The 13,388-nt window shown below is 42.9% G+C and overlaps 1 protein-coding gene across 1 annotated transcript in view; it reads right to left on the reverse strand.

The window, feature by feature from the left end:
* ACAP3 (ArfGAP with coiled-coil, ankyrin repeat and PH domains 3) overlaps positions 1-11,405 on the reverse strand; it is a 254,819-nt gene extending 243,414 nt beyond the window's left edge. Inside the window, exon 1 of the mRNA XM_068240606.1 lies at positions 11,039-11,405. Within this exon, the coding sequence (XP_068096707.1) occupies positions 11,039-11,085 (47 nt within the window). The 5' untranslated portion in view covers positions 11,086-11,405. The remainder of the gene's footprint in view (positions 1-11,038) is intronic.
* Between the last annotated feature and the right edge of the window lie 1,983 nt (positions 11,406-13,388).

Consider the following 13,388-nt stretch of genomic DNA (forward strand, 5'->3'; position numbering starts at 1 on the left):
TGCTCATTAGGAAGCTCCAGGTCATCGAATACCACTCAAGCATTTAAAAAGTCAAGTTCAGAATCATAACAAAAGTCCACCTCCCAACATAGCTGTTCATATTAGAGCTAGTGGGAAAATATGACACATTTCTTAGCTTACTGCTGCTATCTTTGTCTGGATTGTTCATTCTGATGTCCCTGGGTGTCATTTCTATGCACTGTCTGGTGTAGTTGGGCATCATTTCTGGTGAGCCAGAAGCAGCTTCTTTCATTATTTTAAAATATTTTACCCTAAGCTTAGCATTTGCACTGCTCGCGCATTATCAAAAAGAAAAAGTTGCCTCCTTCCTCCTATCCCTCAAATTTTTTTTTTTTTTTTTTTGTTTTTCTTTCAAACTCAGCACACAGACCCAAATTCATGAGCAATCATATGTGGCATTGGCAACATTCCTTTCTTGCCATGCCCCTAAACTGAATTGTGTGATCATCATAGTTTGGTAGTAGCTATATACAAGCCTCATAGGTCTTTCTTTTCACACCCTACCTCGCCAATAAACGACTGCTGCTGAGCCTGGTATTTTAACTATCCTTCTCAAAGACACATCCTACACACATACAACCACACCCTCTTACACATGCCCCTCTCCTCTCCCCCATCACTCTCCGAGTAATCTAACTAAGGTTGGTTGTGAGGCTTCTCCATACTTCTTCAAGATTGCCTGCGTGTCCCAGCCCCACATTCTTACACAATTCATCCATCCCAACAAACCATTCCCTTATATCCAAAATGGTCGAATTTTTCCAGTTATTAGCAATAATGCTTTTAGCCACTATTGTGCCATATTCTTTGATCAATAAGCATCCGGGACTTTCTTTTTTTCTTTTCTTTTTTGTGTCTATGTAACTAAAGATTGCTTCTTCTAGTGTAAGCTCAAATTTTTCTTTTAGTAATCTCTCAGCCAGAAGGCAAATATCATCCCAGAATTTTTTGACTATCGGGCACCCCCACCACATGTGTAGGGTATCTCCATCCCCCTGTCCACATCTCCAGCACAACACCTTGCGTCTTGCAAATTTGCTAATACGGAGTGGTGTGATATACCATCTACCAATTGTTTTAAATTGTATCAATTGTAGCCTTGGATCTTGAATTTTAAAATTATTTGCCCATATTTGTGGCCAAGACCCTTCCAGACTAACCCCCAGCTCTCTTTCCCATTTCTTACAATACGCTGGGAGATCCTGGCCATAATCCGCAGCACAGATATCTGAATATAGACTAGAGATTGATTTATTTTCCCCAGATAAAGATGTTTTTCAAAATTATTAAGTTCCACCCTTTGGGCACACGGTGAAATCCATTTTCGAGTAAAACTGTGAATCTGAGCAGAGCCCCATAAACTGATCTCATTATTATCTTCAAAAATCGATTTAATTCCCAGAACACGGCTACCCCTAATATCAATAAAGCGTGTTTCCCGACTTATGTTTGTCAAACCAGGCTGGGTCAAGACCTGGGGGAAAGTCTGGATTATCTCGCAAGGTTGTCAGGGGAGATAACCCCGTATTCTCCTGCCATTTTTTAATTATCCAGAGCAATGACTTTAGAGTTGGTTTAATCAGTGGATGGGACGATAAGTCATATACCTTTTTAATGTTTTTAGGAACCCAGGTAAATACAAGATCCAAGTCAGATTCCTCCTCCTCCAGCCGTGGCCAAATCCTATTATTTGTATCGGAGGTAATCTCTATTTTCCATTCTAGGATTCTTGTCAGGTGTACGCTTTTATAGTAATTATATAGATTTGGGGCAGCCAGTCCGCCCTGATATTTTCTCTTCATGGTCAATTTGTAGTTTATTCTACGCTTAGTATTGCTCCAAATAAAATTCTGGAATATCTTGTGCCAGTTCTGGAACCATGCAGTAGGGATGGCTATCGGTAAACTCTGCAACAGAAAAATAAGTTTGGGGAGGATCAGCATTTTAATGATTCCGATCCTACCAATTACATTGAAACATGGGCGGTCCCAGGATCTCAGTTTTTTTTTTACTTTCGTCCATTATTTTTGAAAAATTACTCTTAAAAAGTAAATCCGGGTTACTGGTAAGATTAATGCCTAAATATTTAATCGAGCAATTATTACATCTAAATTCACTAGTTTGTTTTATCTCTACTATGAGTTTCCTAGAGCAACCTATATTTAATATTTCAGTTTTCTCTTTATTCAATTTAAAGTTTGAATATTTTGCAAAAAGATTAAACTTATCTCGACATTTTATAGTCGAGCTGAGTGGATCCGTCAAGGTCAAAAGTAGATCATCGGCATAAGCCAATATCTTCATTTCGCCTTGTTTCGTTTTTATGCCTCTAATTTCATTATCTTGTTGAATGGTTTGGATAATTGTTTCAATGCCAAGATTAAATAGTGTGGGGGACAGGGGACATCCCTGTCTAACCCCATTGGAGATAGAAAATGTATCACTGGTCTGATTATTTACCTTAACACCTGCACTTTGGTTACTATACAGCTTCCTTATGTTCCCAATAAATATTGGTCCCAGTCCGAATTCCTCCAGGACTGCAAAGACAAAACCTCTTGAGATGCGATCGAATGCCTTTTCGGCATCAACTGCGATCACCACTGCCCCTTCCCTTCTTACTCTACATTTTTGGATCAAATTAATTGCGGTATATATATTGTCCTTGGTTTGTTTGTTTTTAATAAAACCTGATTGTTGATTCCCCAGGAGATTACCAATTATTTTATTTAATCTATTTGATAATATTTTAGCGTAGATTTTTACATCACAATTTATGAGAGAAATTGGCCTAAATTGCGCACAGCTTGGGTTCTGTTTATCCCCTTTCGGAATCAGCGTAATAGTTGCTCGGTTTGATTCATTGGAAAAAACTGTACAGTTTTCGTTATTATTCACAAGTTTACAAAATAGCGGTGCTAAAATATCCGTAAATGATTGATAAAACTCGGCATTAAATCCGTCAAATTAGACTTAGATAATGGTTTTGTGTGTTAGAAGAGCGGGAACTTTTGTTCACTTCTCTCCCATGGTCCAGAAACAAAAACGTATTGGATACCATATGCAAACCGACACAGTGGCAGCCAATAGGAATGGACAGCAGCCGTTCATATCATCCATTTTCACAGGAAGTTATTACCATCCATTACACAGCAACAGGGAGTTCTTTACAGCACACAGCACTGCAGTAAGAGAATCATCATTCTTCCGTCCTGTCAGCTCGGTTCCTTTACAAAATGGATGGGAAAACTGTTCAGCCTCCCATGTGAAAGAGGCCTAACCAAGACCAAACCTGAGGTGTTTCAAGCGCACCTGAACTCTTGCACAGGAGACAAGGACAACACTGAGAAATCAACCCTATATCCACCCTGTGTTTTTTTTCAGAAATCAGCCTGTCTAATTCTTCCTTCTCAGCAAGTGTAATTTGAGCTCCCAGCTGTCTGCCAAGTAGTGAGCTAATATGCAAACAAAGGAGTTTAACCCTTTCTGTGCTCCCAGCAAATCAGGAAGTGTGATGATTTGCTCAGCTGCCTGTGCAGGCAGGCAGCCTTTTGACCATTGTGTAGGTTTGCATGCTGCAGAACTCTGGAAAGAAGAGCTTCTGTCAGTTTTGCAGCTTGTGCTTGCAGAGGAATTTGCATACGTTGTCAAGCAAATTGCCTGGCCACATTCATTGGAGGCGTGTAATATAAGTACTATGTCTTTCCCACAATGCTTCGCTGGTCATAAGGATTTCGTCCTATGTAACACTCCTGGTGGGGTGTCAGCCTTAAGGGGCCCATACACTCAGACGATTTTCTGGCCGACCGATTGATCGTTTGCAAATCGGTTGGCCAATCGACCAATCGATGGCCGATTTCGATCGATTTTGATGGATTTCCATCGAACTGGCAGGATGGAAAATTTAGGTCGATCTGATGAGATTGCTTATCAGTTTGCATTGGCCTTAATGGAAATCTGATGGCAAAAAAATGCCATCAGATCGAATTTCAATAGATTTCAAACTGAAATCTATTGGAATTCTATCCTGGTAAAAAAAATGTTCTAAAAACGCATCAGATAGATCATCAGATGCATTTCTTATCTATCTGCTGCCAATCTGACGAGTGTATGGGCACCTTTACTCTCTGTTTGAAGATCAGCTTAGAGTAATTCCTGGAAACGATGCTAGGCAGATTTCCCTAGTGCAGTTAGGATTGTTTATGTTTTGTTTGTCTGTTGCGATTGTCCTGTCCCAGCGGTGGTCGATAGGAAGTCGTTCTGATCTCTGTTCTTGGAGCATAGCTGGTGCAGCGGTTGCTACCAGCTATCTCTTCTGCTCTGCCTCTCTGGATCGCGCTAGCCACTTTTCGCTAGTGCTGTGGATCCTTCTGTTCTGCTACTCTGTACCTGGATCGCGCTAGCCACTTTTCGCTAGTGCTGTGGATCCTATCTCTCGCTTGTCCCTGTTTTCGTGTGTCTGTCTTGTCTGCTACGACCGCTTGCTGGAGGCTCGGTGAGGTAACCGTTAAGCAAGCGTTCGCGTCCTCTGTTTCATGTTTGTCTGTCGATGGTTAGTTAGGCGTGCTTGTCTCTATTGTGCTTATCACGTGGATACCGCGCATAACCGCGTGCACTGTTGCGAATGAGTGCGGTGTTCGCGGTTAGCTAGCGTTTGTTATTTTCCGCATCTTCTCATTGTATTATTTGCTGTGCCTTTGCTACCCTCGTATTCTATTCTGATCTGCCTTGTGTCACGTCTGGCGATCGCACCTCTCGCGATCGCGTTCCTATTTCATATCTGCTGTTGTGTGTGCGCAGTCGCGGGGTGGCGACTGGATTGGCGCACACACATACAACCTGTCCCTTTGCTTGTTCTCATTCGCAATCGCCTCTCTTGCGATTGCGTTCTGCGCTTCGTACAATTCCTGTCTGGCATTTGTGGAGGTACAGAGGATTGGTTCCTCTGCACTCCCCAGCGCCATCTGCCGACAGGAATTTCCCTCTACAGGTGCGTAGCACCTTTTGCTGTGTGCCTGCAATTACACGCTTGTGGAGGATTTCCGCTGCGTCAGCGCACGCGTTGTGCGCTGATCACGGAGAAAGTTCCCCAATCATTGCAGGAAGTAACTATACATCTCTGAAGGAGCTCTACACGCTGCAACAAGGACATTTTTTTCTGTTAAGGTTGTTTTGCTGTTGCCTGTTTTTTAGAGCAGAGAGAAAGTTCTGATTTCAGGTCTGCTTTAATAGCCCAACAAAATAGAAGTCTCCAGCATGACAGCAAAAGCACTGACAAGCAGTATCAACACTACCTGTGGCCTGACGAAATACAAAAAAAAACAAAAAAAAAAAAACAGATTTCATAAAACAGCCATAATTAAAAGGTAACATTGAGATTCTACCCAGGAGAGGAGATCTCTCTTGCAAGGAGGAGAAAATGATGTCAAGTTTGTAAGCGTGTAAGTGTCAGCAAGGAAAAAAAAAAAAAAAAAAAAAAAAAAAAAAAAAAAAAAAAAAAAAAACACACACCTTATGCAGCCATCTCAAATGGTGAAAAAGTTATGAATGGTCTCTATACCACCCCCCCTCCAAAAAAAAAAAAAAAAAAAACCCTTACAAAAGGGAATATATACTACCGCATAAGGTTTAAAAGTAGCATTTTAAAAGCCATTATTCATGGATTCCTGGAATTTTTCCTGTCATTCTATATGGGGAGATGACCTCAGTTTCCACTTTAGCAAAAACATCTCTCCACACCAAATGAACCACAGTGAGCGACTCAAACCAGATCCATATGTTATAACCCAGCCTCTGCTCTTGATTAGACAGCATTGATGGCATAGTAAATACGTATAAAGCATCTATCCAAAACGAACCTGCAGTAGATTCATTAAAGCCATACTTCAGCCTTGAGTTTTTTTATGTTGTGTGGGATATATATCAATTTGTTTGCAATGCACAAAAATCATTTTTTCATTACTTTTATTATCTGGGTGGATCTGCATTAAAGAGAAACCAATGACCAAGAATTGAACTTCATCCCAATCAGTAGCGGATACCCCCTTTCCCTTGAGAAATCTATTCCTTTTCTCAAACTGATCATCAGGGGGCTCTGTGTGGCTGATATTGTGGTGAAACCCCTCCCACAGGAAACTGTGAGGACCATGGTCCTGGCAGTTTCCTTTCTGTGAACCTCGTTGCATTGTGGAAAATAACGGCTTACAGCTGTCTCCTACTGCAAAAAAGCAAGCAGCATCTTTTTCCACTGACATCACCTGCCAACAGTAAAAATGTCACCATGTGATAAATGTCAGAATGTAAATCAGGGAGAAGGAAGATGTTACAATGGGCAAACACTGACTAAATCATTTATACAGAGAGACTGGCGAGTCTTAGGCTGGACAGGATGTCTCCCGAGGCATAGTACAGTAAGTATATTTGGTTATTAGACATTAAAAAGCCTTCAAATACAATTTAATAACATTTACATGGCTGTTTTTAAGTAGAACTATAAGCATGTGTGCTAGAATTCAAAATTAATTTTTGTTCAGAAAAAAAAAAAAAAATTAAATTGCTTGGAAGAGACTAAAGCCTAACACACACATCCAATATTGATTGGCCAATGGTATTCAAAACCTTTTGGCTCTCATTGTACACAGAGGTGGTAAAATTGGGCAGTCATTTGCCAATCAAAATTGAATTAGCTAAGCCAAATATAGAATAAGGGCTGGTTCAGACGGACGTTTGGAGGCGTTGCGTTTGCTGGCGTCGCGTTCAGCAGCGTTCGTGTGCGTTTGGATGCGGTCGCGTTTTTTCTTCCCCTAGGGGGACATTAGCCGTCGCGGTTAACCTCCCCTGGAAGCTACATGTAGCTTCCAGGGGCTCCTTGAACGCCAGGGAAAATCAGGACCCAAACGCCGCGTTTGTGTAAACGCGCTTGAAAGCTTGGTACAAACGCTCCCATTCACTTGAATGGGAGCGTTTAACACCAAGCCCTGAACGCTGGCTGTAAACGCTCTGTAAACGTCCGTCTGAACCAGCTCTTACAACTACCAGTAAGTCTTTGGCATACATTGACCTTTCAGGTTGAGCTAAACAACCTCTAAAGTTTACAGAGCACACAAGGCAACAACTCCCATCAACTCTGCAGTTTTCTGCTTCATAAGGACAGACTGAATAGTTACAGTTCTATCTAGTATTGTTCTCTCTCTGTTTGCACACACTGCTACTGTTTACAAACAGCATTTTATATAGCAATATAAAATCAGCTGATCTGTCACAGAGCAATACACCATGCATCACCGACAGGATGTGGGTTCCAGAATCTTTCCTGCAGAATTCCCTGCTCACTACAACATTAGCCAAGCTTGGGGTCTGACCATTTACATTTTAGCTGTAGTAAGCTCTGCTCGACTGTGAGGGTTCCTTTTACTCTGTACCACCACCAAACTTTCTGACAAAGTGCTAACTCTTTGAGGCCTAGAACCCACTGGAAAGCGCAAAACACTATCATAATCGCTAGTGACTTGTGATAGCGTTTTGAAAGTGATTTTCCTGCTCCTATACAATTCATTAGAACAGAAATGCTCCCAGAACGCTGCATGTCCTGCGATTGCGATTTGCTTAATCACAATCGCTTTAGTGGAATCTGTTCCATCCATTTACATTGGCAGAGCGTTTAGGGAAATCGCCAGCGATTGAAAGCACTCCCTAAACGCTCTAGTGGGTTCCAGACCTGAATCTGTAATCCCATTCCGTTTGAATCTGTAGAGCCCTACCCTGACCCCAGAGCATGGAACAATCCATCTGCTCATTTAGGTTCAAGGAGTCCAACCTACAGCTCAGTGCAGGCCAAAGCGTTTATAAAAATCATTAAAGTCCCAGTAGACAACAGCTGTCAGTGTGATTAGGCACCTCTTGTAAAGCAACATACAGGTAGTTCACCCCTACTACCTCCTGCCACTAGATGCCAGTGTTAATGTAATTTCTATCATTTTGAATAAGCACCACCTCCCAACACCAGATACTAGCAGCACAAAGGGGAACACAAAAAATAAAAACAGAAACTGGTGAATCAACCTTTATATGCTCTATGGTACCTGAAAATTAACTTTTTAAAAGCAGTCATGAGATCATTCAATAAAAGCTGACCTACCCCCAGACCTCCTGCTTTTAGCAATTAGCAGGAACAGCAGTGAGGACTGGTGGTCACATGACCAATAGCAGGTAAAGACTTGAGTCTGAGAAAAGATTTGCTCAGTTTAGGTAAAAAAAAAAAAAAAAAAAAAAAAAAGCAAGCCTGTGTTCCCCTTTAAAATCCAAGTGAGTGTTTGTGCGTTTTTCATGTACAACATAGATAGCCCACCGGGCAATCTAGATTACGTTCATACGTTTGTCAGAAGAGGTAGCCCAAATGCTGCTATACATAGAGAAAATGTCCTCTGAGATCCATAATGTAGGACACTGCAGTGGTTAGCACTGTTCATGTCAGGTTAGCAGGCACACAGACTATGACATACATCACTTACAACACCATGTAAGTTTACCTCAACAGCATTATTGTACAACCAGCATCCAGTTATACATACTGGTGTGGTGTGACAATGTCCACGAGGCTTTGTGATATTCAAATATTCTCTGCCTGCAGAAGCTAACGAGGATGGAAAAAGCCCTGCCCAGCAGTAAACTGTGTGTTTCATTATACAATGAACAATGTGGAAGTTACAGAACCCTTCAGAAAAAGCACATCCCAATCTCATAAATCATAATTCCTATTACGGTATATGGTGTATCACCAAACTCATCTGCAGCATGGGTGATCTGGTTACTCTATCCTCTCAACCATATCCACAAGCCACAGGAGATAATTGACCTCAACACAACCCACCATGGAACCAACCAGAAACCTTCCTGAATAACCAGGGACAGTCTTAAATGCATAATCTTTATTCATTTATCAAGAAGAGAGTTCAGAGAGCAGAGAATCATGAACTGAGGTGATTGAAGTGATGTGCAATCCACTGATTTCTATGTTCCTCATCCAGAGATTTCCAGCAGGGAGTCCTGAACCCATCATAGTTTCATCCTCTGCATGACACTGCTGGTTGGCCACCCCATAGTTTATGGGGATTTCCCTGACTAACAGATGGCTGCAGATGGGAGGCCGAAGGCAGTGTGCAAGAGACCCAATTTTGCACCTAAAAACCTCTATTTCAGGAGCAGTGCTGTGGAGTAGGTACAAAAAAACAACCGACTAACGCCAACTCCTCAGTTCATGAAACCACCGACCTCAGGTACCCAAAATAGCTCAGACTCCTTGGTTTAATTCTTACCTGGGCAGTGGAGTTGGTACAAAATTACCGTAATCCGACTCAGACTCCTCAGTTTATTGAAACCACTGACTCCAACTTCTAGGTACCCAAAATTACTCAGCCCTGATCAGAAGACCAATATTCAATCACATACTTCATCCGGATTCTAAACTCAACAAAACTGCAGCCATGTTTTGTTTCTTTAAGGAGTTATTTCGCGAAAAAAGTAGGCAGTTAAAAAATGTGACAGATGACAGGTTTTGGGCCAGTCCATCTTTTTAAGGGGGATTCTCAGGGCTTTCTTTGTTTTCAACAGCATTTCCTGAACAACAGTTGCAAAATTTAACTGACATAATAGTGTGCAAGTGATTAGGGAGGCCGGCTGGTATCTTGCTATTTTGGCAGTTAAACTGTTGTTCAGGAAATGCTGTTGAAAACAAAGAAAGCCCTGAGAATCCCCCTTAAAAAGATGGACTGGCCCAAAACCTGTCATCTCTCACATTTTTTAACTGCCTACTTTTTTCGCAAAAGAACCCATTTAAGTACAGAATTCCTATATGAGCTTTGCTACCCAGTGATGCTCAATCTTGCTACTGTGTGACTTAAGACCTCCCCACTCTCCAACAACTCTTGCAGTTATCATGTGTTCCTACAACACATGCAGCAAATCCATCCACTTGATTAAAATTCGCTGCCAGTCAGTAAGCAGACACAAAGGCAATAATTGGGCACTCAGTGACATCAAGAAATCACCCAGCTGGTGGACCACTAGACAATGCCATGATAATATACACAGTATAATCTCTCACTCTCATCCAGGAAGAAAAAGATGCAAAGGACTGTAACCCATGGCAACCAATCAGAAATCATCTTACTGAAGAACATCACTATAAAGAGTAAACGACATCACTGATTTCTGCACTGCAAGCTCATTCATACATAGAATGTAATTAAAATGATGACTAGGATGTATATTACAGAACTGCATCTAATGAATGCCAATGTTTCGTATTTAGACTTATGTACACATCAGCCACAGTTTGACAACATCTAGCTGTGAACCATCCAAAATCTGTAGGCCAGTGTTTGGGTAGCATTTCAGTAAAAGCCAGCAGAATTCTACGGAACTGCACAATTTCCAATTGTTCTACACTTAACTAGCAGTTATTTATTTACACTTTTACAAATTTGTATTTATCATTCCTTGGTTACTAAATCATGGTGTATACAGACTACTACACAAGGCATTGGCCTGGGTCTGATTCCATAGTATATTGAATGTAGATTTAGTTGTGAGTTTATTTTGTTATGGGATCATTTAAATACGTTTTGTCCATTTCTTTGTAGTGCGTTGAAGGAAATGGTGGGATTAATTAAAGAGAAAGTGATGCTGTGCCCTATCCTTGCAGATGTAATGGAGATTGCTACTGGAGAAGTATATTGCTACATGGAACAACCTTCTGTCTTTTGAATGACAATAGGGAATGGGACTATTCTATAAATATAAATGTGTGTTACACTATCGAGTGCAATATTGGTTAGGGCATCCTCTAGCAGCACTGTCCTCTACTACATCATCCAGCCTAACCCCATGATCAATATCTGGACCATCCCAGTAATGCTATATTCCAACATAAGACATTCCATTATCGCACAAACTGTATGCATGGGTTAATAAATGCAGCCATAGTAATGTCTAGGGGTTGCCAATAGCTTTCCCTTACCGAAATCGGGGAGAATCCTTGATACATTCTTCAAAATCCACCGTCATGATTGCGGCTGGCGTCCTCAGTGCATTGCAGACGGAGAGATGAGGGATCCAGGGATGGAGAGCCGGGGATCTCACACAGGAGGACACACACAAATCAGGGTTGCATAGGAAGAAGATGCCGCTGTTAGGTAGAAGCAATCCAGATGGAGAGGCAGCGCGGACAGGCTGCAGGAGGCACGCGGTCGGGATGCCCCGGCTGATCCCAATGCTGAGTGCCGGAGATTGCGCTCCCTCCCTGGGATCCGAGCGTGACTCCCACTGCCGGCTAGCAGCCCAGCCTGTCACTGCCAGGGAGCGTCTATAAACTTCACCCACACTGCCTGTCACCGCCAGAGAGCGTCTACCAATTCACTCTGCATGTCACTGCAAGGGAGCGTCTAAAAACTCCTGCAAAGCTTGTTGAAGTCAGGGAGTGTCTGCAAAAATGGATGTGAACAGTAGGGAATGTCTACAAATATACTTTCCATATGTCTCCATGGCAGCACGATAGGGTTAAGTCCCGCCCACTTCACCCCATAGGACCAATAGTGAATAAATTGAATCCCTAGAGCGTCCCTCCCCAGTCTTTTGTCCTCGTAATCACCTCACCCCTGGACCGGTGCAAGAGGATTAGAAGTTATTACATGTTGCAGAGATCCTGCTTCCTACCATGCCAGCAGGTTGAGCCTCTCCTGCTGAAGTTCCCTGCCAGCAACTAAATGGCGCTGGCTGGAGAAGGACACCATTTCTGGCCATGGTGAAGGTTAGTGCGGGCCGCAATGCACCCAGACACTACTAATTATTTTTATGCATAGCGCAAGGCGCTGCTGTGGCTGACTCCATACTAGTTACCTGGTTAATGGCGTGTCGCCGGCGCTCCCCCTGCAGTAGGATGCACGCTCTGGCGTGCGTTCCATCCGGAGTTCCGCTTTCGGCTCTGTGACGTCAGCCGCATCATTCCACCGCCGGGGGCGGTGATTGGTCGCTCGGCGGCTGACTGGCTGGGACTCCTCCCCCTCCGCTCCTCATTGGTCAGGAGAGCTGGGGAGGGATATTTAAGAAGCTAGCTGTCAGTTTTCGCTGGCTTCTGACGGAAGTGCAGCGCGGTCAGTGTGGGGACCAGCTGAATGGGCAGTAATTCACTGTGACTGGTAAGAAACAATCTTCGGTGGGAAGCGCTGGGGCATGCATTATTATTATTATTTTGAGCAAACTAATAGTATGCTCTGTGTTTTCTGCGGCAGGGTTGCTGTATCATGGAGTCTTTGCCTGATAGTGACCAGTTGGATGGCCTGAGGTAGGAAGCAGGTAGTAAGTGGCCTTTCTTCTCATTTACAAAAGAGTGCTTACTAATAGGCTGTTTTTGCTTATATTACAGCCTAATTCAGGAGCAGGTACGAGGCTTAGACCAGGCGGATCCTTACAGAGGTCAAGATGAGGGATATTCTCCAGGGAGGAAATCTACCCCAAGGAGAAGATCATCTTCTAGATCCCGCTCTCGATCTCGTTCCCGCTCCAGTAGGCGCTCTTTGTCAAAAAGAGGGGAAGATCGCGGATCACCCAGACGTAGAAAGTCACCTTCACCTTCTGGGAAGAAATGCTGGGCCTGTGGCAATAGAGTCATGACTGGCAAGCTAGTGTGCAGGGCATGCTTTGACTCTATGGCCAGGGAACCTGAACGACCAATGGACATTGCTCATATGATCAAACAAGCGGTTCAGGAGTCCATGAACCAGTATATAGCTACCTTGCCCTCCCAACCAAATACCCAGAACATGGATACGGGTACACATCCCGGAATACCAACTAATGTCGAGACAGAGCCGGACCAACCACCAGTTGGTTTCGACTTCAGCCTGGTACAACCATATATTAAGTCAGTCAGAGACGCCATGGAATGGCAAGATGAGGAGACCCCAAGTACTTCTGCACAAGCACAGAGGGAATACTACTCACATCTCAATAAGAGTATCAAGACCTTCCCGTTTATAAGTAATATTAATGACATTATCTTAGAGGAATGGAAAAAGGTTGATAAGAAACCGTCTATGGCTAATAAGCTAAACAAGCTATACCCGCTTGAACAAGACAAAACGACTGTATTGGACGAGCCCCCCAGAGTGGATGCATCCATTATGTCCTTAGCCAGACATGTAACATTACCCCGTGAGAATTCTGTATCATTCACAGATCCATTAGAAAGAAAGATAGACTCGGAGCTTAAAAAGTCTTATTTATCTTCAGGAGGTGCCTGCAAGCCAGCGGTCGCTCTCACGGCAGTTGCTGAGGCCTTAAGAGGATGGACTCAGAACATTGAGGACGCC

This window comes from Hyperolius riggenbachi, chromosome 6 (genome assembly GCF_040937935.1).
Source record: "Hyperolius riggenbachi isolate aHypRig1 chromosome 6, aHypRig1.pri, whole genome shotgun sequence".
In the NCBI taxonomy this organism is placed as follows: Eukaryota; Metazoa; Chordata; class Amphibia; order Anura; family Hyperoliidae; genus Hyperolius; species Hyperolius riggenbachi.